This window comes from Amaranthus tricolor, chromosome 13, assembly GCF_026212465.1.
Source record: "Amaranthus tricolor cultivar Red isolate AtriRed21 chromosome 13, ASM2621246v1, whole genome shotgun sequence".
Lineage (NCBI taxonomy): Eukaryota > Viridiplantae > Streptophyta > Magnoliopsida > Caryophyllales > Amaranthaceae > Amaranthus > Amaranthus tricolor.
In genome coordinates, this window is record NC_080059.1 from 57,376 (window position 1) to 84,859 (window position 27,484).

Sequence of the window (27,484 nt, forward strand, 5' to 3'; positions counted from 1 at the left end):
CTGTAATCACAAAGGAGGGAACTGTATTGTCCTTGCATTGGCCAAATTAGAGAAACATGGATTACTAAAATGAATAATTACAAGTACAATCTCCAAAAAAATGACCTTACAAATTCCTAATCATCTTATTTAAGCTGCTGACCTTACAAAAATCAAAACAGCAGCCTCACAGTAATCATCTTATTTAAGCTGCTGACCTTACAAAAATCAAAACAGCAGCCTCACAGTACATGGATTACTTTGTCCAGCCACGATATTAACCCAAACAGCAGCCTCACAGTACCAAAAACAACTGTCCAGCAACCTCATTTGCATCATTAGCCTTGTAATGGCTTCAGATAATGACGATGAGCTACAGGGGGGCTTGGTATTTTGGATCAAATGCATATGATTCACAGTCTAGCTCCAATTCTGACGAGGAACCACAAGAAATTGATGCACAACAAATAGAACAACAAGATCAACGTAAACCAAGGTTTACAAATGAGTTGAGGCATCTCATTTTACATGAAATGTTGTCACTTAAAGTAAGTGACTCACTCCCACATGGTACATTCGTACGAATAGCAAACAAATACGGTTACACACCAAGATCAATTCGAAACTTATGGAAACGTGCAATTGAAACCAAAGAAGAAAACAAGCCTTATGTTGTCGACTCAAAGTACAAGAATTGTGGAAGAAAAAGAGTTCAAGTACTAACAAACGTACTTGAATCAAAACCAATGGGTGAACGTACATGCATAAGAGATGTTGCAACATGCTTAGACTTGGCACCAACAACGGTTTGGCGATTGATACGAAGGGGGGAGATTAAGGCACATTCAAATCCATTACACCCTTATTTAACGGATGCAAACAAGGCAAGAAGGGTTGAGTGGATTTTAAGTCTCATTCAAGAAGATACAATTCATCATCATCCAATGTATAAAGGTATGTATGACTTCATACATATTGATGAAAAATGGTTTTACTTAACCAAGAAGACACAAAGAGTTTATCTAGCACACAAAGAAAAAATTCCATATAGGGCGGGAAAGTCATCAAAATTCATTCCAAAAGCCATGTTTTTAGGGGCGGTTGCAAGGCCTAGATGGAATCAATATGGCCAATGCACATTTGATGGGAAAATCGGAATTTTCCCTTTTGTAAGTAGGGTTGCAGCACAAAGAAATTCAATTAACCGTCCAAGGGGGTCTATAGAAATTAAACCAACTGATTCGGTTACTCAGGAAGTTTATAGGAGCATGCTCATAGAACAATTAATTCCAGCAATTCTTAGAAAATGGCCAAATGATGGTCCATCGATAATTTTCATCCAACAAGATAATGCAAGGGTTCACATAACAAACGATGATCCAATTTGGCAACAAAACAACAGGCAAGGGGGCTTTACATTCATTCTAACTCAACAACCACCAAATAGTCCCGATTGTATTATACTAGATTTGGGGTTTTTTTAGGAGCATACAATCACTTATGCATAAGAAAATGCCAAAGAACATGAATGAGTTAATAAAAGCAGTGGAAGATGCATTCGAAGAGTTACATCCAAAGAATTTAACCAATGTTTGGATTTCATTACAACACAACTTAAATGAAATCCTAAAGGTTAAAGGGTCTAATGACTATGTTCAGCCACACCTAGGGAAGAAAGTTCAAGAAGACAATGGAAGGTTACGAATACAAGTGCGAGTACCATCACAATTGGTTAGGGAATGTGTACGTTTCCTTAACCCAAGCACAAATTAGCAAGGCACACAACATAATCAACAAATACTTGAAGCATATGATGAAGCAGTGGAAGAATCTCAAAGATGATTATAAATTACATCCCCTCAGTTTATTTTTTATCATCATCAAAATTGTTTCTATAAAACTTAGGAGCAACTAATTATGAAATCAACATCAAAATGGAAATTTAAGGTCATGCATATGTATTTACGTCATTATATAATGATCATTTACTGATTCATCATTGAGGTCTTTGAACCTCTCAGCTTTTTAAAATTTCAACAAGAAATGACGCAAATTACTGTACATGAAAAAAAATATCATATGATGTGTCGATTGTACACAATTGCTACTCAACCAATTAATTATAGATAATTTTTCAGATTTTAAGTCAAGTAATTGCATAAACACATCACAGGGGTTTAAAAAAAAATTTCAAGAACAGACTTCCAAAAAAAATAAGACGAAATCAAAAAGGTTCAGAACAAATCCAACATCAAACATCACAAAATCAAACAAATCCAACAGCAAACATCACCAGCACTTATCATGAGTCTACAATTAAAAGGAAATTGAAGAAAAAATTACATAATTCACTTGCGTTTTTTAGGGTTTTTTTTACCCCTTGAAGCAATAACTTCCTCAGGAGTGTCAGGGACAACCAAATTAACTTGGTCTTCATGAATCTTAGATGGAGTTGAAGGATTAACATGAGATGGAGACTCCAAATAATACTCAAGAACACTTTGTGGTAATTCTTCTTCAACATTAGGAGAAGGGGTAGAATCACGAAACCTAGATGTAGCATCATCCTCCATCGCCTTTTGATATGCCTCAAGATCTTTTTTAGTCCATTTAAGAATTTCATTTGAATAAGAGTGTGACCTCCCATTAATGGAACAAGAACAAAATTCTCCACGGTCACACAAACTGTCATAAAGGTATGATGGTATGGTCGAATCACTCTTAGATTCGACGGTTGTCATGGACAAACAAAAGCTTGAAACAATAACAATGGAAGTCGAAGAAGAAAGCAAAACAGAGGGCTTGAAAAAATCAAACACAACCAAAATTCACAAAACGAACATCAAAATGAAGACCAAATTCCGATCTACATTTTAATGCAGTAAAAATGAGGAATAAACAGGGGATAAAAGCTAAGAAAGCCATGGAAGAAACTCAAGGAAGAGAGAGAAAGCAACGACTTCTTTTGGGGAGAGGAAGCAGAATATATTGATGAAGTTAAATGACACACGCTGCTCCCAAGGGAGTAAAAGAATCCAAGGATTATAATAGAATTATTTAGGGTAAAAGAGGGTATTTGAGGGGTATAAATGGGAAAAAAACTTTCCAAAAATGGAAAGTATTCTAAAGTGGAAAAACTTATGGAACTACCCGTTTTAGTAAGGTGGAAAAACAAAAAGGAACGGAGGGAGTAGCCACTAAAAATATACATGATTGTTATTCAAAGTACTCCCTCCGTTCCTTTATACATTGGATGATGATGAATTGTATCTTCTTGAATGAGACTTAAAATCCACTCAACCCTTCTTGCCTTGTTTGCATCCGTTAAATAAGGGTGTAATGGATTTGAATGTGCCTTAATCTCCCCCCTTCGTATCAATCGCCAAACCGTTGTTGGTGCCAAGTCTAAGCATGTTGCAACATCTCTTATGCATGTACGTTCACCCATTGGTTTTGATTCAAGTACGTTTAGTGGTACTTGAACTCTTTTTCTTCCACAATTCTTGTACTTTATGTCGACAACATAAGGCTTGTTTTCTTCTTTGGTTTCAATTGCACGTTTCCATAAGTTTCGAATTGATCTTGGTGTGTAACCGTATTTGTTTGCTATTCGTACGAATGTACCATGTGGGAGTGAGTCACTTACTTTAAGTGACAACATTTCATGTAAAATGAGATGCCTCAACTCGTTTGTAAGCCTTGGTTTACGTTGATCTTGCTGTTCTATTTGTTGTGCATCAATTTCTTGTGGTTCCTCGTCAGAATTGGAGCTAGACTGTGAATCGTATGCATTTGATCCAAAATACCAAGCCCCTTGTAGCTCATCGTCATTATCTGAAGCCATTACAAGGCTAATGATGCAAATGAGGTTGCTGGACAGTTGTTTTTGGTACTGTGAGGTTGCTGTTTGGGTTAATATCGTGGCTGGACAAAGTAATCCATGTACTGTGAGGCTGCTGTTTTGATTTTTGTAAGGTCAGCAGCTTAAATAAGATGATTACTGTGAGGCTGCTGTTTTGATTTTTGTAAGGTCAGCAGCTTAAATAAGATGATTAGGAATTTGTAAGGTCATTTTTTTGGAGATTGTACTTGTAATTATTCATTTTAGTAATCCATGTTTCTCTAATTTGGCCAATGCAAGGACAATACAGTTCCCTCCTTTGTGATTACAGTTCCCTCCTTTTTTTTAGAAACAAAAATGTAAACTTTCCCAATTTGGAAAGTGGTTACTTTCCCTCCATGTAATTCTCTCTCTACAATAAAATCAGATTTTTTTTTGATTATTTAATTATATCTACAATTATTTTCTCTCTCATTATTCCAATACAATCATTACTTCCCACTATTATATAATTAAAATAATACCCACTACCACTAAAGATTCTCTTTTTCTTAATCTTTGTGAAATACCCAAATAGGAAGATCAAATAGGAATGGAGGGAGTATATTATAATACTAATCCAAATATTTAATGATAAATATAATAAAAATCATTTTCAAAAATGATTTAAAATAAATTACTAATGTCAAATAATTGTGGGGTGTTACATTAACAATACCCTTATTTTAATTCGGATAAATTATAAGAAACTATCTAATGTATAGGTCCATTTGCAAAAACTTAGCATATGTATTTTTTTTTTTTTGCAACAAAATACATAATGTGATATATTTTTCTACAATGACTACCACCTAATGGAAACATTAATTTACCGTTAAGTTTGATGGTTTGACTAATTTAAGAGGTTAAGTTGTCTATGTGGCATTATCTTATTAGTCATCGTATAAAAATTAAAACACATAAATTAATAAATAAAAAAAATATTTGACGTTTTTTCCCATGATAACGATATTTTTTCAAAAAACGGACGTCGCAATTATCCTTATGGGATAAAACTTTCGAAAATCCGGTCAAAACAAGTACTTATTCGCCTATTTTCCGACACGTAAACCTAAAAAATTATTTAACGTCATTGTTACCCATCGTAACGATGATTTTTCAAATAACGGACGTCGTAATTACCCTTATGAAGTAACTCTTTTGAAAATTCAATCACAACAATTACTTATTCGCTTATTTTCCGATACGTAAACCGAAAAAATATTTAACGTCATTTTTACCCATCATGACGATAATTTTTCAAAAGATGGACGTTGCAATTACCCTTATGGGATATCTCTTTTAGAAATCCCGTCAAAACAAGTACTTATTCGCCTATTTTCCAACTCGTAAACCAAAATTGATATTTAATGTCATTTATTGCCTATTTTCCGATACATCAACCGAAAAATATATTTAACGTCATTTTTACCAATCATAATGATGTTTTTTCAAAAAACTGAAATCGCAATTATCCTTATAGGGTAACTCTTTCGAAAATAAGTAATTATTCCGACCGGATTTTCGAAAGAGTTTCTAGTGTTCGCAACGTTCGTCTTTTTAAAAAACATCACTATGATGAGTAAAAATGACGTTAAATATTTTTTCGGTTTACGTATGGAAATAGGCGAATAAGTACTTATTTTGACCGGTTTACGTTAAATATTTTCGAAAGAGTTTCGAGTGTTCGGGACGTCCGTTTTCGTAAAAAATATCAATGATGGGCAAAAATAACTTCAAATATCTTTTATTTTTTTTTGTTAATTTATATGTTTTAATTTTTATTTAAAAATACGATAACCAATGAGATACTGCCACATAGGCAACTTAACCTCTCGAATCGGTCAAACCCTAAAACTTAACGGTCAATTAATATTTTTCGTTAAGTGATCTTTTGCAAATAAATATATCTGATAGTTTTTTTCAAATAGACCTATATATTAAATAATTTCTTATAATTTTTCCTCTTAATTCACCATAACATAACTATCCGTACGTTTATACCAAAGAACATTATCCTTACATTTATGCAATCATTCTAAATTATGTACTTTAGTACATAATATTACTCTTATCCTAATTTATTAATTAGTTTCCCATTTTTTTTAGAAGAAGTTTCCATTTACTTCCTTTCTTCCATATTATTTGCACCAAATTAATATCTGCATTATTCATTTTCATGGTAATTTACACATTTCGGCTATTATACGAGAAACAAAAATAGTCATGTGGGATCTTGTTTTATTCATCTCGTCGCATTATTTTCATAATATCAAATTTTTACAATTTTTAGTAATGTATAATTCTAGATATAATCGATCCGAAAAAAGTATTGGATTGGGCAAACATGTGTTGGGTGCAAGTATTTTGAAACCGAGGTAGTATTATTTTAGGGTGTTTTATTTAATATTCCCATAAAGAATCTTTCTAAGCTTGTATTTTAATAATCCTTATTGATGTGCAAATTTTAATTAACTGCAAGCGCACAGTGTAACACCCTATAATTTATTACTTCAATATTATATTTTAAATGATTTGGAAAAACGATTTTAATATAGTTATTATCGAATAATTGATTTAGCCTTTAAATATATATTTTATTCTTTTATTTAAGTAGTCAATTATTATTACTATTATTATTATTATTATTATTATTATTATTATTATTATTATTATTAATTAAAATAAAGTATGGGTTAGAAGACCCCACATATCTTGCACTAACTTCATTTTAACATTTTATATATATTTTTTTTGGTCCTTACATGTTTCTCACTAACTTTATAAAAATATTTTTTTATTAGTTGTGGTCCACATATTTTTTTCACTAACTTTTTTTTATATTTTTTAATATTTGTATCCCCACTTTTCCTTTATCAAAATTATTATTCAATAAAAAATATATCCACTATCCAAAAAAATTTATTTTTGTTTAGTCCCGTGGACATTTCTTGTTGAATCGAGCTTAATGTGTCATTTATTAATTTTTTATTATATTGTATGAGATGGTATGATGTAAGGACTAGAGAGTAAATTCTTTGTCCCATAAAAATTGCCTTATAGATAATTAGTGGAAAAATTAAGAATGATGGATGAAAAATTGGTGGAAAAAGACAAATTTAATAGTATGGCTAAAATAAAAAAAATAAGGGCATTATTATTTGTCGCCACCCTTTTCATTTTATCGCCACCCCCCTCTCCTAATGAAATTACGAATTTGCCCCTGATTTTTAAAAATTTACAAATTTGCCATTGAGTTAATAAATTTTCATTTTCATTTTTTTTAATTTTTTTTAATTATTTTTATTTATATTATTATTGTTATTATTATTATCATAGTTATTATTATTATTATTATTATTATTATTACGGTTATTATTATTATTATAACGGTTATTATTATTACAGTTATTAATAATAATAATAATAATAATAATAATACTAATAATAATAATAATAATAACATTAATAATAAAAATAATAATAATAAAAAAAAAAAAAATATCAGTCGCACAAAACGTGCGACTGACAGTCGCACAAAGCAGTCGCACGTTTTGTGCGACTGATATTTTTATTTTTTTTTTTATTATTAATTTTATTATTATTATTATTACGGTTATTATTATTAATTTTATTATTATTATTATTATTATTATTATTATTATTAATATTGTTGTTGTTATTATTATTATTATTAAATTATTATTTTTGTTTTAATTATTATTGTTATAACTGATGTAAGAAAGAAAGCATAAAAATTGACAAACACAAAACAAACAAAATTTACGTGGTTCACCGACAATGTGTCAACTAAGTCCACATGCAGAGGAGAGAATAATTTTATTAGTAAAAGAAACCCAAAATATAAATATTGGCTAGATTATAAAAAATAAGAGTTTATAAATTACTCCAATACATAAAACCTTAGCCAAAACAGATTTTTTTGGAATGATGCAAAACTAATGCCCAAGACTCCTTTTATAAGGAGAAGAATAACAAGCCTTTGTTATTCTTCCGATGTGGGATAATGATAAACATTAATCTTTCAATGTGGGATAATGAAAAACATTAATCTTCCAATGTGGGATAATGACAAACATCAATCTTCCAATGTAAGGTTATGTCTTGAATCCCATATTGGAAGATTGATGTTTGTCATTATCCCACATTGAAATATTAATGTTTTTCATTATCCCACATTGGAAGATTAATGTTTATCATTATCCCACATCGGAAGAATAACAAAGGCTTGTTATTCTTCTCCTTATAAAAGGAGTCTTGGGCATTAGTTTTGCATCATCCCAAAAAAATTTGTTTTGGCTAAGGTTTTTCTGTATTGGAGTAATTTATAAACTCCTAATTTCTATAATCTAGCCAATATTTGTATTTTGGGTTTCCTCTAATAATAAAATTTTACACTTTCTTTCTTACATCAATTATAACAATAATAATTAAAACAAAAATAATAATTTAATAATAATAATAATAACAACCACAATATTAATAATAATAATAATAAAAAAAAAATTAAAAAAAAAATATAAGTCGCACAAAATGTGCGACTGTTTTGTGCGACTGTCAGTCGCACATTTTGTGCGACTGGTTTGTGCGACTGTCAGTCGCACGTTTTGTGCGACTGGTATTTTTTTTTTTTTAATTTTTTTTATTATTATTATTTTTATTATTATTTTATTATTATTATTATTGTTATTATTATTATTATTAATAACCGTAATAATAATGACCGTTATAATAATAATAATAACCGTAATAATAATAATAATAATATAAATAAGAATAATTAAAAAAAATTAAAAAAAAATGAAAATGAAAAGTTATTAATTCAATGGCAAATTTGTAAATTTTTAAAGATCAGGGACAAATTCGTAATTTCATTAGGAGGGGGGTGGCGATAAAATGAAAAGGGTGGCGACAAATAAAAATCGGGAAAAATAAAGCAAATTTTATGTAAGAGGCAACGGAGTATGAGTTAGGGAACACTTGATCAATCATGGTCATGTCATGTGTGATAACTTTGGCAGGATGGCACAGCGTAAGGAAATGATGAAATTACTTAACAAGACTACATTTCCATCATAATTTGGTAGATGCAAATTCCACCGATCAGGCGATCACCTATACTTCAAGATAATATTACTTCAATATCACTTTTAGCTCATGTATTCAACATTATCATTATATTCGATGTATTCCGCTTATAAAAAATTATGATTAAGGTATAAGAAGTAATAAAAAGTTGGCAACTCATACCTATAAAGAAGAGCGTGACCAAAAAGTCCCTCAATTCGAAAAAAATAAGATTTTGTGTGTTTTTAAAATACAAATACCTAATCATTGAGTGTATGTCGTAGTCGCTATAAAGAATTCCTCCCCCAAATCCTCATCTAGATAAACTATTTTTAAGTTAGATTTAAGATTTAGATTTCAGAATATATATATATATATATATATATATATATATATATATATATATATATATATATATATATATATATATATATATATATGTATATATATATATATATATGTATATATATATATATATATATATATATGTATATATATATATATATATGTATATATATATATATATATATATATATATATATATGTATATATATATATATATATATATATATATATATATATATATATATATATATATATATGTATATATATATATATATATATATATATATATATATGTGTGTATATATATATATATATATATATATATATATATGTGTGTGTGTGTGTATAATATTTCATAAAATATTTCATAAAATTTTTTGTTTAGGTTGTTACATTTAATATTATGTACAATTATCAATTATAAGTAAGTTGCATAATTAATTTATTGTTACTTAATTTAGACTTTTGAAAATCCAACCATATTTCCAAAATGATTTGTATTCAAAGTTTAGAAAACAAGCTTGATTAAAAAGGAAAGCGGAGTGAGATTAAATATTGATGTAGCAAAAAAAGTAAAATTGTTTAAAAAAATAAATAAAAAAAATTTTTAAACCGGATATCTGGTATCTGATCGTGATTAAACTGGATATCCGATTTTCTCGGACTGGAATCGGATAGTGATTTTCATTATTCGAAAAACTGGGTATTCGAATCGACCCGGTATCTGATTTTGAACACACCAGTGTGGACCGCCTCTTACACACCACTCAACTCCATTCTTCTACTCCACTCTTCCACCTCAATTCACTTCACTTTTATATCCTTACACTTTACTTCACTCCGGTTCACTCTACTCTTACACCTCACTTCACTTCGCTCTTATACACTTACACTCTTACACTCCATTCTACTTTTAAAAATATAAAAATTTAAAATTAAAAACTTAAAATCACATGTCCATTTTTTTTATTTTTTTAAAAGAGTTAATTTCCAGTTACTTTAAAGTATGTAATGAAGGGTAACTTTTTCGAGGTAACATTGTATCACAATAGATTGTAAACTTTAAAATAAATAATTATTTTGTAAGACTATAAATCAATTTCAAATTTATTGTCCATGTGCTAGAATTCTAAACTAAACAAAACAAAAGTACAAGTTCTACGTTAATTACATCATATAAGAAGGATACCTTTTGTATATCATAAAGCGTAACTTTGTCTTTACTAGAGGGGTAATATTGAATCGAAATTGAGGTCATCTAGCCTTCATTATAAACTTTAAAATTAACAATACACAAATAAATTTCAAATTTTGTTGTTAACATGATAAAATTTTAAACCAAATACAACAAATACAAGTTAATTACATTATTATAGGGGATAGATAACACTCATATAAAATAGGGTAACAATAATAGGAGTCACATTAATTATTATAAAAAGTGAAGAGAATAGGAATACGAGTAATAAAACTTGATTTATACTATTTTAGTGTGGACCAATTTAACACAACAGTTTCTCATTATTAAGTTTCATGTGCCTTAACGCGTTTGAGCTTTTTAAGACTAAGAATCTAAGATAAAATCTTGGAAAAAAGCCAAGTTGTAACAAATTTGAAGATAAATTCAATAAACTTGACTTATTGATTTTTATGTCAACAAATTAACAGGAAGTATAATCTAAAACAAATTAAATTTGATTGGTGTAAAACTGCAATCTAATGTACAAACATCAGTCTGGGGCCTGGTTTGCGTGGATATTCTTTATCGTCACCCACTCACCCTTTTTATTTTATCGCCACCTTTATTTTAATGACATAATAAAAATGGCACTGGACTTAAAATTTGTGTAATACACTTTAATCTCACTTAATTTATCACTCTAAAAGCACTAAATTAAAACGTAAAATTTATGGAGCTAAAGTTAAGGAAAACAAAATGTGAAGAACAAATCGAAGTAATTTTTAATCGAATTTATTATGTAAATTTTTTTTAAAAAAATAAAAAACGAAGAACCAGTCGCACAAAACGTGCTACTGAACCGCGGTTTAGTGGCACGTTTTGCGCGACTGGTTCTTCGTATTTTTTTTAAATATTAATATTTATGTTATTAATTAGTAATAATTAATATTTATGTTAATAAGTTATATTTGTAATAATATTAATTAATTTAATATTGTTTTTATTAATAATAATTAATGTTTATGTTCATAAATTATGTTTGTTAATTAATTATTATTATTATTATTATTTTCTTAAAATCAATTATAATGATAATAATAATAAAATTATATTAATAATTGTTAAATAATATAATATTGTAATTAAATGATTGTTAATTTAACTTATTAATTTAATAAATATTTTTATTATTTGTAATAATAAACATTTAACAAATAATAACAAATAAAAATTATTACAAATAATAAACATTTAAAAATAAGTTAAATTAAAAAACATTTAATTAATATATTATATTATTTATTAATTATCAATATAATTTTATTATGATTATCATTATAATTAATTTTAAGAAAAAAATTATAATATTAATAATTAATTAACAAACATAATTTATGAGCATAAACATTAATTATTATTAATAAAAATAATATTAAATTAATTATTATTACAAATATAATTTATTAATATAAATATTAATTATTACTAATTAATAACATAAATATTAATATTTTAAAAAAGAAAACGAAGAACAAGTCGCACAAAACATGCGACTGGCCCGACTGGTTCTTCATATTATTTTTTATTTTTTTAAAAATTTACATAAGAAATTTGATTAAAAATTACTTCGATTTATTCTTCACGTTTTGTTTTCCTTAGCTTTAGCTCCACAAATTTTACGTTTTGATTTAGTGCTTTCAGAGTGATAAAAGTGTCATTGAATGAGATTGAAGTGTGTTACACAAATTTTAAGTCCACAGGCATTTTCATCATTTCATTAAAATAGGAGTGACGATAAAATGAAAATGATGGTAATGTTTAAGGATTGAGATATTCTTTCCTTCAAATTCCACATGTTTTTAGAGTACTTTGTAGCAATGTTGACTAAATAAAATTAAAAGACAAATTCTTTAATAGAACCATCTCACTATTAGGGATGCAAACAGGGCGGGGCGGGGCGGGTATTGAAATTATCATCCCCATCCCCATCTGTTAATGCAATCCCCATCCCCATCCCCATCCCCGCGGCGGGTATAATTTTTTTCCCCGTCTCGCCCCGATAGGTTTGTATTTAAAACCATCCCCGCCCCACCACCCATCTGGGTATCTATCCTTGTGCAATACCCATTTTCCCCTCCCCACCACCCGTCAAATCCCCGCTTAATACCCATCTGTGCCACATATTTATATTCAATCCTTGTCTCAAACAAACGCATAACCAAAGTCTCAAACAAATATACATGTCTAAAACAAAAGTATTTCAACATCAACTCAAAATCATCCAAAGTAAATCAATCCAGAATAATCTCATCACTATCCAATTCCATTTCGCATTCTTCTTCCAACTCTCCAACAATTCCATTTCGCATTCTTCTTCCAACTCTCCAACAATTCCATTTCGCATCCTTGTCCTTGAATTCTCCACAATCTGCAAATACAAATCGTTTTATAACCAAAATTTATCAATGCATAAAAATTACACAATATTGATAGGATTAATACTTACTTTTGAGGGCAGCCCAAATCTAATTTTGAGAATACATTAAAGCTTCAACGGCTTGAGGTAGTAGTCGACTATGATAAGGATCAAGAACTCTACCACTTGTGCTAAAAGCTGATTCGGATGGAACCGTAGAAAAAGGAATACTCAAAATATCCCGTGCTACTTGTTGAAGAATGGGGTATGTGCTTCCATTTGTTATCCACCAATTTAGAATATCAAAATTATCTTCAAGTGGTATGTTAGCATTTTCCAAATACTTGTCCAAATCAGATTTTTCATAAGTTTGATTTTGGTCTCGCTCTAGAAATTGTGCAAACTCTTCCATATCAACATCATCACAAGAACTCCCACCACTTGCTAAATTGGGAGGTAGTTGCCTCTTACTTTGAGTAGTCTCACTCCTAGACTCATATTCATCAACTAATCTCTTTAATAGATTGGTAATTCTACTAACCTCTCTATCATACTCATATTTATCAAATAACTTTGCAAAATAAAATCGAATAAGAGCCATTTTATACCTAGGATCAAGTATAGTTGCAACTCCCATCAAACTATTCATACTATCCCAATATTTCTTATATTTCTCTAACATTACTTCCGCCATCTTCACAACATAATCATATGGAGATGAAAGCCAAGTAGATAGAGTAATTTTAAGTTTGCAAATTTTAGAAAAGTAAATATTAGCCGTAGGAGTTTTTGAGGCAGAGAAATCAAGGGTAAGTTTAGCAAACACTTTCAATAACTCACATATTTTTTCAACTTTTTCCCAATCTTCAGGAGTTGGTGGGTTTTTGTATAGTTTATCTCGACCACTTAAAACAGCAAACACTTCCTTATAATTAATAGCAACACAAAGCATTTCATAGTTTGAATTCCAACAAATTTTACAATCAAGGGATAATTTCTTTTTGTAACCGGAGGCTAATTGATTAGCTACACCTTCAAACTTTTGCACTCTCTTATCAAAACCAGTCTAGAACACAACACTTTCCCTTATTCGATTAACTCCATCATACACTACAGCATTTAACCCATCTTGAACAATTAGATTCAGTATATGAGCACAGCAACGCATATGTAAGAACTCACCATCCAAAAGTAGAGAACCATATGGGAAAGAGTCCTTTATGATGTCCATCATAGCATCATTAGTCGTACAATTATCTACTGTGATAGATGCCAATCTCAAATCCAAGTTCCATAATTGAATGCATTTTTTTAATGCATCGGCAAGAACTTCGGCATTATGTGGGGCAGGGACATAAAGAAACCTAGTCAAAAAAAATAATTGCATCAGAAGTAAATAGGTAAGTAAAGTATGTTAGCACAAGTACAATTAGTAGTTGATAGTAATACCTTATGATTCGACTTTGCAACTTCCACGCATTATCAATGAAATGTGAAGTGACTGCCATATAGGCTTTCCTTTGATTACTTGCAGAGTTGCAGTCCACATGTCCGTAGTTAATGAAACGACTTTTGACTTTCCTCAACAAAGCTAGAATATTGTCCTTCTCATCCTCATATCTCTTCATTATATCCTTCCTAGTAGTGGTACGACACGGTACTTTAAAACCAGGTTGTAAAGTCTTAGAGTACTTCCTGAATCCATAGTGCTCAACCATGCTAATGGGGTACTCATGCAATATAATCATCTCGGCCAAGTCCTTTCTTCCATCTTCTTGACGGAATTCATAAGGAGCCAAAGTCAAAGAATCACTACTATCATTCACATTATGTCGTGTACCGAATAATCTTGTTTGCCGAAGATCTTGACATATTCGCTTTCGACAACTTTGAATGTGGTCCTTCAAATGAGAAGTTCCCGCCTTTGCACCGGCGGAAAGTAGCTTATTACAATGATTGCACTCAGCCTTCTCTACCCCACCAACTCTCTTTCTCTTGAAATCATTCCAAACCGCCGAAGTGTGCTTACTTGTTATAGGTAACACGTTAGGATCGGAAACAACATGTGCTGGATTTTCATACTCATTGACGCTAATAGGAGTACAACTTGCAGTAGTTGATGGGTTTGAAGCTATATTTATCTAACAAGTAAGATAAAAGGATGTTTATGCATACACTAACCCCCATAACTCTCAGGAGAGATACAAAGCATTATCAATAATCACAAACACACACCACGAATAACAATTAACAAAATGATTAAAATCTTGAAGAACTAAAAGGTGATTAAAAACAGGCTAGTTCAATTCTAATTTATTAAAAACAAAACAGTTTAGATGTAGTTTTGATTTTTGTTTTTTGATATAAATAATTTAATTTGCTTATATAGTTCCACCTCACGATGAGACGGTCAAAATACAAGACTTGTTGAAAAGAAAATGAATATTAATATATAAAGTGGCTATCGGTTTGGCAAGATGAACGTTGAGTGTGGATTGTTTTTGTTCATCATCATATATCATCATTAAGCCTAAGGTGCTCGATCTTGTCTACCACCCTTTATTTTAATATTTAACTAACTTTACTAAACTCATTAATTCAAAAAAAAAAAAATTGCAAATTAGTACAATGTATATAACCTATAAAATTAAGATTTTGATTTATATTTGTCTCTAAAGTATACAATATTGATTAGGTAAGAAATTTTTAAAATATTGCATTTGATCCTAACTACTACCTATTGCTATATAAAGTATGATGCAATCAAGGTGAGAGTATTTTATAGAAATATTTATAAAAAATAATCCTAATTATTACTCATTTGCTCAAAATTATTTACAATACTGATTGACTCAAAATAATTCATACAGTTAGAGCTTCCTTCTCATAATAATTCAAAATATTCACTTTACTTCCAAATATAGATAGTAGCAAATAAAAAATATTAATCATGATAAAAACATTATTCAAATATTCCGATCCTAATATAGAATGTTTTTAATTAATTAATATTTATAAATTATTTTGAGTGAATGAGTCATAATCAACACTTAGAAGAATTTCAAAAAATGAAAACAAGAGTACTCACTACTCTGGGCGCTAGTAGCTCCTTCATTAGTCATTTGTCTAAGGCCATACCTAAAATGGTATACGCTGTTTTTTCTTTCATTCTTAAATTAAATAAGATTATTACTTTTAACAAAGTATTCTATAGCTAAAATAGTATGGATCAAGTGTATAATGTGTAAAATAATAAGTATTATATTTGATAAGTATAATAATATAAAATAATTGAAAAATACTTATTATTATTAAATTAATGCATACTATAGCTAAAATAGTATCGATCAAGTGTATACAAGACTTTTACTATACTTTTAATCATGTCTCAAAAAATATTCTTAAATATATGATGAAAGTTAAAAAAAAGTAAGTAAAAGTAATAAAAATATATATTTTATAGAAAAGTGGGTGATGTTTGGACGATATGAAAATGCAAATTAAATGTATATATGAATGAAAATTAAAGAAAAATGTAGTTCATGTCCAAAAATATAAAATAGCACAAATTTAATAGGACATACTAAAAAAGAAAATGAGACTGATTTTTGGAACAAAAGGAGTATATGAATTAAAAGATAAATTATATTTATGGATATCTTATTAAATTTGCCTTTATGTACAATTTTTTATTATACACTTATCACAATTTTTTATGATGCGTATTTTAAGTATTCAAACTTAAATTTTGTTTTTAAAGTGTCCAATAAGTGAAGTGAAAAATAAGAACATAGAGGATAACATAATCACAAATTCTTACTTGAAACCGTCTTTATAAAAGACGTCTCAAGTTTGGACCAGTCCAATTTTTAAATTAAAAAAAAATAACTAAACTTTCCAAACAGTGCTTTTTAACTTTCATTTTCAGTTTTTCTTTTTCTCTTTTCTGACAAAACTACTCATCCTCCTGTCTTAAACTCCATTTGTGGTTTTCAATCTCCAACTTCCTCTCTCAAACTCCATTGTTGTTTATTCTCTATTTATCTTCTTTAATATTTGCAAAACCATCAAAGTTATGTATTTATACTTCATCATTTTCGTTTTTAAACCATCTAACAAAACCATTTGGTTGGATTTACAATTTTTCTGATTTTTTTTAAAATTAAGCTTCATTAATGGTGTAAATAGTGATGTTGAAGAAGAAAACAATATAATGTCTACTGTCCGGGGGAAATTAACAAAAGCAATTGTGGTTATAACATAATATATTGGGAGTTATAACATAATATATTTGTAATTATAACATAATATATTTGGGGTTATAACCATAATATATTTGGAGGTATAACATAATATAATTGGGGTTATAACATAATATATAATTGCAGTTATAACGTAATAGATTTGAGTTTATAACAAAATTGATATTATAATAATACAAGCAAATATATTATGTTATAAAACCTCAAATATATTAAGTTTTAATTCCAAATATATTGAGTTACAACCCCAAATATATTATGTTATAACCATAAATATATTCTGTGTTATAACCCCAAATCATAAATATTAGCCGTAATTGTCATCTTTAACATTATTGTTTTCCATCATTGATGAACCTTAATTTTTTTATAAAAATGAAAAAATCTAATTATTACTGAATGATGTTTTATTTTACTTGGGAATAGATAGTTCATCAGAAAATTTTTCATCTTCCAAAAAAGAAATGAATTTTGTATAGTTTTTTTTAAAATTAAGATATTTATTGAAGAAGAAAAGTGGATTGAACTCTTATGAATCGTCTTTAGAAAAGATGGTTTCTCTATAGAGAGCCCTCTAATATAATTAGATATTTTAATTATATATGAAATATTAAAATTAAGTGGAGCAGCAATTATTGCTTTAAAATACAATCATTTACTAAATGAGGATTAATTTTTTAATGGTATTTGATATAGACTTTAATCAAAAGTTGGATGAACTTAGCTGGCGCCTATCTTTCCAAGCGAATCATGTAGACAATAAAAAGTGATGATGATGATGTAGACAATAATAAGTGATACATCTTTTAATGGTATTTGATATAGACTTTTCGTACAAAAGTTTGATGAACTTAGCTGGCGCCTATCTTTTCATATGGTAATAACTCTATTTATTTTATGTACTCTATCCAATATACTTATTCGATCCTTAATATATTGAATTATGTATATTTAAAAATTATAAAAAGTTGATATTAACAATCTTTACATCAAAACGAATCAAATAAGATCCCACGTGACTATGTTTTAACTTATAGATTAATAATAAAATGCAATTTAAGAATGATAGATGAATAGATTTCAAAAGCAAATGAGACATTTTAGATGAATAGAAGGTAGTATTATTAAAGCGAATCATGTAGACAATAATAAGTGATGATGATGATGATGGAGACAATAATAAGTGATACATTTTTTAATATTATAATGGTATTTGATCCAGGCCTTGTTTATAGTTTTTCTTTGAGCGGGATACATTGGGTAGGATGATGATGTAGACAATAATAAGTGATAAAATTGACACTCCCAATATGCCGCACAAGACAAGGTCTGAGTGGAGGTTTTTTCTTTTTCCTGAAAGATGCGGACAATATTATTAAATTGAAATAGAGTTTACTATTATTTAAACAAAACAAAGTTTACTTTATCACTAAAATCAAATGGAGATTATTATTATTAGAGAAATTCCACATGGTAGCATCTAGTTTTCATGAAATGCCAATGGTAGCACTTTATAAGATTTTTCCACATGGTAGCATCCAGTTTATACACTATCTAACTGTCGTAGCATTTTCCGTTAAATTCTTGTTAATTTCTGTTTAATTCATTATTTTGTAAGATTTTTCTAAATGGTAGCATTCAATTTTTCCTCTCAAATGTTTTATTCACCATTTTAACGTTTGATTCACCGATTAATTTATCAACGCCCTTAAATGTTGTAGCAATTTTATTTTCATTCAAATTATTGGCATTATACAGTTCAAAAGGTGCATTACAAACACTAATAAATAATTCAAAAGGTGCATTTTATAAGTTCAAAAGGTGCATTCCAAGCACTAATACATATCTACTTAATCGTTACAACATTTAAGGGCGTTGATAAATTAATCGGTGAATTAAACGTTAAAATGGTGAATTAAATATTTGAGAGCAAAAACTGCATGCTACCATGTAGAAAAATCTTACAAAATGATGAATTAAACGGAAATTAACAAGAATTTAACGGAAAATGCTACGGCAGTTAGATAGTACATAAATTGGATGCTACCATGTGGAAAAATCTTACAAAAGTGCTACCACTTGCGTTTCATGAAAACTGGATGTTATCATATGGAATTTTCCTTATTTTTATTATTATTATTATTGACTTGTTTACTCTAACGGATTTCTCTATCGAATGTATTCTGAAATAATTCAATTGAAAAATTAATACTAAAAATTCAATGGATGATTTATCCTATATCGATAAATTAAAAGATGGTATGCACACTTTATAAATATTTGAGCCTTCCTCCCATTGTCATATGGTTTTGAGATGATATCTCGATTATACATTGATATTCACAATAAGTACAACCAAATTTATTATGGTATCAGGGTTGAAAGTTAGATAAAAAAAAAATAAATGTTAGGTCCAAAAAAATGTCGTTCCTATCCTAATTGCTTCTCCAACATGCAAACTTGATGGGAGTGCGCATGTAAGGAGGGTGTTCAGATGGTTTGTCCCACATCAATAAATTAAAAAATAGTGTACACATTTTATAAGTCATTGAAGCCCTTTCTGATCTCATTCTCATATGGTTTTGTGATGATATCTATTTAACTTGTAAAATGTATGTACCTCATATTTTTTCGATTATATGTTGGCATCATAATAAACACACCAAATTTGTCACTTTTCTAGTTTTTTTAAATACAAGTCAATTATTGAGTTAATATTAAATGATCTAAACTTTGCATATCATCAATATAAAACTCAAGGGCCAGCGGGGCAACTATAAAAAGCAATATTTTATTTGACGACATTGAATTATACTCGTATATATACGATCAGTCATCTCTATAAATGGGTGGTATAAGTCTCTTGGTGAGTGTGAGGTTTTGTACTGCTTAGAGAGTTTCATAAAAAATAAGGTAAGTGCGTGAAGATGATAAGGATGATGAAGCCTATGCTATTGATGCCCTTTTGGTTATTAGCCATAGGCATAGCTTATGCTTCATCCTCCTCCGCCTCCCCCTCCCCCTCCCCCTCCGTCATTATCGTGGGTGCGGGAATGTCAGGTGCGTGCTAATTATCTTTATTTTGTCCCTTTGATTTTAATAATTAATACTAATTATCTTTTGTTTTGGATTCTGTTTATTTAATCTTGTTTAGTCGTGGTAACTTGTAAGAGTTGTTAGTTATATTCTATTATTATTATTGATTATAAAAAGAGTCTAGTTGTACTATTTTTTCACAAGGCTAATAAAAATTTAATTAATTAATTTATTTTTTTTCTTACGACTCTAGATAGGAGTAAGTGTATGTGTATATGTTTGGTATTTTTGTTTATTAAAAATTTAAAATGGTGATTGAATAAAGGATTCCATGGCAGGCATTTCTGCAGCGAAAAGACTAAGTGACGCTGGTATTAAAGATTTCGTAATATTAGAGGCAACAAATAGGATCGGTGGTCGAATCAAGAAGACTAATTTTGCAGGCTATACTGTTGAGATGGGAGCTAATTGGCTTCATGGTGTAGGTGGTCCTTTTAGGAATCCTCTCTATGAAATGTCCAAACAAATTCATCTTAAGAAATTCTTTTCTGACTTCAGCAATATCTCATCCAACACTTATAAACAAGGGTAATTAATACTTCTGGCTATAATATTATCCTTTATTTATTACTATCCACAAAAACATTATCTAATAAAATATGGCATACATGCATCTATATGAAGTATATTTTTATCCAGAAAAAAGATTATAATTATCTAAATTATGACATACATATTTTTATAGGGGTGGGCTGTACAAGAGCAATGAGGTCGATGCTGCAATTAATAAAGTTGATGAAACCTTTGATTTTGGTGAGAAGTTTTCAAAGATGTTGAATGCAGAGAAGAATGAAGATGATGATATGTCCATTTTAGCTCTTGAACGTCTTCATAATACGTATGCATCATGATATCTTAATCAATTATTAGTAAATTCGTTGGATATATATATATCCAAATTGTAAATTAATCACTAATTTAAGACTACAAATTAATTAATAAAATTGGTTGATAAAAATCAAAAAATAATGGCAGGGACCCAAAAACAAATCTAGAGAAAATGATAGATTTCTTCAATTTTGATGGAGAACAAGCGGAGGCACCAAGGGTTTCAAGCTTGAGGCATGTAATACCATTTGCTGAGGCACATGATTATGGAGAAAATGCGTACTTTGTAGCAGACTCTAGGGGTTTTGAAAGTTTGGTTCATCTTATTGCAAAACAATATCTGTCCTACAAAAACGGGGTTATCAATGATCCAAGGCTCAAATTTAATCAGGTTGTGAGGGAGATTGAGCAGACAAAGGGCGGAGTAACGGTCATACGCACGGAAGACGGTAAACATTACCAGTCCAAGCTTGTAATAGTGTCTGCTAGCCTTGGTGTTTTACAAAGTGACCTTATCAGCTTTAAACCGCAACTACCTGTAATAATAATTCTTATAATTAATTAACTTGCATTGCCACTCCTATTTAATTAATTCTTAATTGTTTTTATTTAAACGTACGTACAGCTATGGAAAAGACGTGCAATCCAGGAGTTTAGCATTGGAATATATACGAAAATCTTCCTCAAGTTCCCTCATGCATTTTGGCCTACTGGAAATGGGACTGAATTTTTCCTGTATGTTCATGAGAGACGTGGATATTATGCAATTTGGCAGGTACGTTTTAGATCCAGAAACAAATTAACAATATAATATATTAATTGGAAAAAAATGATATATCATATATATAATATGCAGCACTTGGAGAATGAGCATCCAGGATCAAATGTTATGTTTGTGACCGTAACAGATGACGAATCCATAAGAGTAGAGCAACAATCTGATAAAGAAACTAAAGCTGAAGCCATGCAAGTTTTGAGGAAAATGTTTGGAAAAAACATTCCTGAAGCTACCGATATAATGATTCCTCGATGGAAATCTGACAGATTTTACCAAGGATCTTTCACTAATTGGCCTGTTGGCTTTACTCAAAAGCGTCACAACCAATTGAGGGTAACTTTTTTAACTTAATTGTCTCATTTTCACTCATTTAAATTGTCAAGACCAATTCTTCCTTTTTTTGGTATTAGGCTCCCGTCGGTAACGTCTACTTTACAGGAGAGCATACACATCCTAGATTATTTGGATACGCAGATGGCGCGTATTTTGCAGGTTTAATTTCGATATATCATCCATTTTCTCATATACATAAAGATGTGAATTTAAATACTAAGCTAATTAATTTTGATTATATAATTAAAAATTGCATTTTTACAACAGGTGCTAATACAGCAAAAGATGTGATACAATGTCTGAAGAATAAAATTTGCAAATAATGAGTTGGAGTCTAGTTGCGAGTGTTGTAGGTGAAGTTATCATTTTCTCAATTGTAATCTCTTTTTTCCTTTTCAAAAGGAATTAATAATTATTTGCATTGTAAAAAGAGGTTCTACGCTAGCTCATCATTGGGATTTAAAAATAAATCCCAATAATCAACTTTTTTCCTTTCTTCAAATATCTACTCTCTTCGTAATCAATTATCGTAACTAATATAAAAATTCGTGCAATTTACGGATTTTTAACTATCGACATATATAAACTTAGATTTATAAATAAAGGTTAAATTATATATTATTGTTATCAAATTTCAAATTTCAATATTTAACAATTTGATAGTAAAAATTTAAATGTATACAAAGATGCGAGTAAACATATATATCTAAACAAAAATATTTATTAATAAAGCTTAAAAATATATATTTAAAAAAAATCCAACTAACAATTAGAGTTTCTAAAACACCTCTTTGTACACAACAATTTCAGTGCGATGACATATTTCACCATCTTTATCACATATTAGAATTTTCAAACTTTCCTGCTAGTGACTCTAGAAACTGCGATATATAATTGACCATGACTAAAGACAGACTTTGGTAGAAACAAGCCAACTTGTGATAGTGCCTTGACTCTTATCACTACAAAAAAAAAGTTAATTGTGACAATTTTTGTATCAATATCATGGCACTTATACTTGTCACTAAAGTATTTAGTGACACTTACAAAAACTGTCACAAATTAGCTTGTCACAAATGAAAATATGACATCTTTAGCTGTCACAATAATGGTGACACTTACAATTGTCACATAACTATTAATAACATTTAAAAGTGTCACGATTAGAGCTGTCATATAAAATAATTATGACACTTAATTTTGTTAATATAACTATACTTCCATTAAGAAGTAAATATACTATCATCCTACTATAAAAATATAGATTGAAATTAAGTATTAGAATAGTATATGCACAATATAAAATTGAAAAACACTTTTATATAACAAAATATCAAATGTAAATGTACTTCTAAATTGCAATTTAGAATTCAAAATGACGAAGTAATTTTTCATCTACAACCACCAAGTCAATATACATCAAAGGTAAAACTTATCATGTTAAAGTCAATATTATACTCCTAACAATCAAAAAATGCCTAATTTCTTCAACCACATGATCCATTGTAATTGCCTTGGTCCATGTTTAAAGTCTGCAAAACAAAAAGAAAATAAAATTAATGGAATTAATAAGAAACGAGTAGTCAAGCTTGTCCATATTATACTCCTAGCAAAAGCATATTATCACTAATAATCCCTCATCTACATAATATACAGCCAACAGAGGAGACTAGCTAATATAAGCCTAACCACTAAGGCCTTGGTACAATAAAGTCTAAAGTAAACTGCAGATCAAACTACTCTGAAATAGGATTTTCTTTTGCAAAGTTATACAGCCAACAGGGCATTTATGAACATTTGAACTTTTAAGTGCAGTTAGGAAAGGCACACCTATAGATTGTTGTCATCGCAAGCATCAGATGAACCTTCACTTCCACTTTCAGCACTGAATTACAACAATAATTTGAATATCAATTATACGACAGAAGTAAAGTTGCTTAAATAAATAATGTCTGAAATCATGTGAATACAACATTAAAAATACGAAATCAAGTTGCAAATGAAAGAAACACAAATCAAATTGCAATCAAAACTATGAATGTTGCTTTCTTGTACCTCTCATGATAATAATGTGCAAGGAATAGCTACTGTGCAACACAGCACAATCGTACACCTATCACTGCCATTGCTAATATTGGTTGATACAAATCAACACAACAGCACAATAAACATTTGTGTTGATCTTTTGCTGATATTGGTTAATCAATAACATTTCTTACAATTTTGATTGCAATTTGGTTTATTCAAATGTTGATTTGTATTAACCAACACATCACTATAGCAGCAACTAGAAATCAACATTATTACTGTGCAACACAATTGTATTAACACAACAATATCAGGAATAATGATGTGCAAGGAATAATTAATGTGCAATCAACATTTGTATTAACACAACATTATATTAGCAACACAACAGCACAGTACAACATTTTTATTGTACCAAGGCCAACAGAGGAGACTTACAAAAAAAAATTTCAAAATAGCCAGAATTATACAAATCTTTAGTATAGCCAGAATTATACAAATCTTGCTCAAATTTATTTTTCAAAATAGATTCGGCATCCTTGTAAAGTTTCTTTGTTATCTTGCTCAAATTTAATCAGGAAGACTTAACTTACATGATACCTCACGAGCAACCTATAATTGGTGTAGGGTTTCCTCTCTTACAACAAACAGACTTCACAAATCCACAAGTCCACAAACAGAAACTCAAATATTCCAACCAGAAGGTCTCTATGATATTAAAAGCTAATCAAATCAGAGGTGTAGGGAAGGATTTGGAATTTCTCCTTTTTATTTAGAGGGAAGTATAAGGGCCTCAGGGGCATTAACAAGTCTCAGCAGCTTTGAATGAATTATTCATTTTGAAATCGTATACAGCAATAACAATAATCAAGGAAGTAAAAGAAAGGAAAATGAATCTGGCAAGAATCGGATCAACCAAAAATTGACGAGTGAGATTTCCTTCATCAGAATTTGGCAATACTAAGGGACAAATTACAAGTTCTCTACAGCAAACATGAATATTGATAAAGAATTCATCGCAAATAGCTGACTCATACAATAACAACCCAGGTACATACCTTGTGGTTCTCGTGAACCTGACACAATGGAACAGCAAGCAACTTCAAGTTCTTCGGTTAATTGTAATTAACACTGTCTGCAAATGTTGCATATTGACTTTTATCGTAGAGTCTTTACATTACACATTTTATATTATATTATGCCCTTTTTAAACAAAATTAGGTTCTTCATCCAAATTCTACACATAGATTCTTAAACAAAATGTTCAACAAACCAACTAGAACAAAAGACACGTAAACATATCCTTTTTGAGAATTATAAACACAAATTATACAACAATACTGTTAATCACAACAATTAACTTTTCAGAACACTACTGCTAATCACAACAAACCTACTAGAATAATTAACGTTGGTGAATTGGTTTCTTCCTGTTTTAGGCTTGATTAGCCAAAGACCATAGCCTAAATGCCATAGAATGTTGCTAGATTATGTATCTACACTAATGAAGACTCTTGTTATTTGTTTGCTATCACTTTCCTTTTAGTAAGCTATCCACTTAAAATCAATCATGCAATACATAAACAACCATATTTCAAGTAATTAAAATCATAAATTACAAAAAATTGCTCGCAAACAAAACCAAAAATATTTCAGGATCAGAGCTGTACAACGAGGATCGACTAAAGTTGTACAGACGATTATTAACTACTGCATTCAGAACTATACATCAGAAACAACACAACAAAGATTGATGATGTAGTAGCTGAACAAGCTCAGAGCAACTACACTACTGAAATCCAACACTCTTGTATATTCTATTCAACGCTATTTCTAGTAATTGAACAAAGATTAACATAATAACATGAATTCTTAGGTTCTGTACTTGAATTACACAAGAACAGAATGTTCAATGTGATAAAAAACACAATTTGACGAAAACCTAAACCACATTTCGCATTATAAATTGACGAAAACCGGCTAAATCCTAAATCACTGTTCATATCAAATTATTTATACTAAATTTATATCACATTTCATATCGTAAGTTGATGAAAACCTAAAAACAAATTCAGCCTCAAATTATAAATTGAAACAAGGTATATTCATAATTACAAAGAAATTACCTACTCACAAAAGTGAAATTCCGTTAAATGTAGATTAATCGTGACTGAGCTGTGTTGAGAAGATGATAATGGTTGAGATTTCAAATCTTGAAGGTTGAGATTTCAAGCCTTGGAGAGAATAAGATTCCACTTTGTGAAGATGAGTATGAAGAAGAGTATGTGAAATTTATTAATTGATGAAGAGCATGTGAAATTTAAAGAATTTGAGCAGAGACTAATATTCCAAATTTTTCACAAATTCTTTTGGGGTATAATCGAAAATAAGGTTTAGGTGGGCAATTAGTACATCATTTTAGAGTTGTCCTTTAATATTTGCTTCCTTTTTTCTATAAATGTGACGATTGTAATTGTCATAATTAATCTGCGGCGGTCGTAAATGTCATCAATAATTTAGATTAGTGACACTCGGACAAATTGTCATAATTTTTCTGTCATAATAAGAACTATTTTTTTCTAGTGTATTAATCGTTAATTTTGTGCTTTTACATATGAATATTTAATTTAATTGAAAGAGCTTACTCTAGATCCATCACATCAATGTTTATTGATTTCTTATGAGATTTCTGATCATAATCTTTATAGTGAATTACTTCACTAATAATATCTAAGAAAATATAAGAACTTGTTATTTTACATGAGTTAAGAATTTAATGCATGTTGTAAATTACTAAATTTAAGAAAATACTAATAATTACCCGGTAAAAATTTATCATCATGATGATTTTCTAAAATATTCGTGAATGGCACAAAGTTGTATAAGCTTCCGCTAATTTTTATGTCCGGAATTGATTGTATGATTGTGATCTTGTAAAACTTAATTTAGACACTTGTAGAAACTTTTGTTAGTGATTTTACATTGAAATTTCTCATTTGAGAATTCTATTTTAATTTTATATTATTTAATAGTGCATGAAATTTATTTCTAATATTATAAGTATTGATTATTTTATCTGTTTTTCAAATAAAAAACAAGCTACCCAAAATTTGCTTCTCATCCAAGACCTATAAAATTTCACAGTCGACCCTAATTTCCTTAAAAGTAACTAAACTTCTCATGCAAAAGTGTAGACTATTTGATTTTTTAGAAACAAACCAAACTGATTTAATAATTGTAATATATATATATATATATATATATATATATA

The 27,484-nt window shown here is 29.3% G+C and overlaps 2 protein-coding genes and 1 long non-coding RNA gene across 4 annotated transcripts; 2 read left to right on the forward strand and 1 right to left on the reverse strand.

Moving 5' to 3' along the window:
• Window positions 1-341: 341 nt before the first annotated feature.
• Window positions 342-1,752, forward strand: LOC130798177 (uncharacterized). The gene is made up of 2 exons (XM_057661065.1): window positions 342-1,381; window positions 1,464-1,752. Exons 1-2 carry the CDS (start codon window positions 342-344, stop codon window positions 1,750-1,752), a joined length of 1,329 nt encoding a protein of 442 aa, XP_057517048.1.
• An 18,108-nt stretch (window positions 1,753-19,860) lies between these two features.
• Window positions 19,861-22,687, forward strand: LOC130797957 (polyamine oxidase 1-like). Of its 2 annotated transcripts, XM_057660764.1 has the most exons (8): window positions 19,861-20,210; window positions 20,525-20,774; window positions 20,932-21,084; window positions 21,222-21,612; window positions 21,700-21,849; window positions 21,931-22,185; window positions 22,263-22,344; window positions 22,453-22,687. In XM_057660764.1, exons 1-8 carry the CDS (start codon window positions 20,078-20,080, stop codon window positions 22,506-22,508), a joined length of 1,470 nt encoding a protein of 489 aa, XP_057516747.1. In that variant the 5' UTR covers window positions 19,861-20,077; the 3' UTR covers window positions 22,509-22,687. The 2 variants fall into 2 exon arrangements, with proteins under 2 accessions (XP_057516747.1, XP_057516745.1); XM_057660762.1 differs by having other exon boundaries at window positions 22,263-22,687.
• An 847-nt stretch (window positions 22,688-23,534) lies between these two features.
• LOC130797958 (uncharacterized) lies at window positions 23,535-27,016 on the reverse strand. Its single transcript, XR_009038997.1, has 4 exons — window positions 26,340-27,016; window positions 25,272-25,348; window positions 24,016-24,070; window positions 23,535-23,717 (listed from the first exon to the last, which is right to left on the reverse strand). It is a non-coding gene; the product is annotated as an uncharacterized LOC130797958 (long non-coding RNA).
• Window positions 27,017-27,484: the final 468 nt, after the last annotated feature.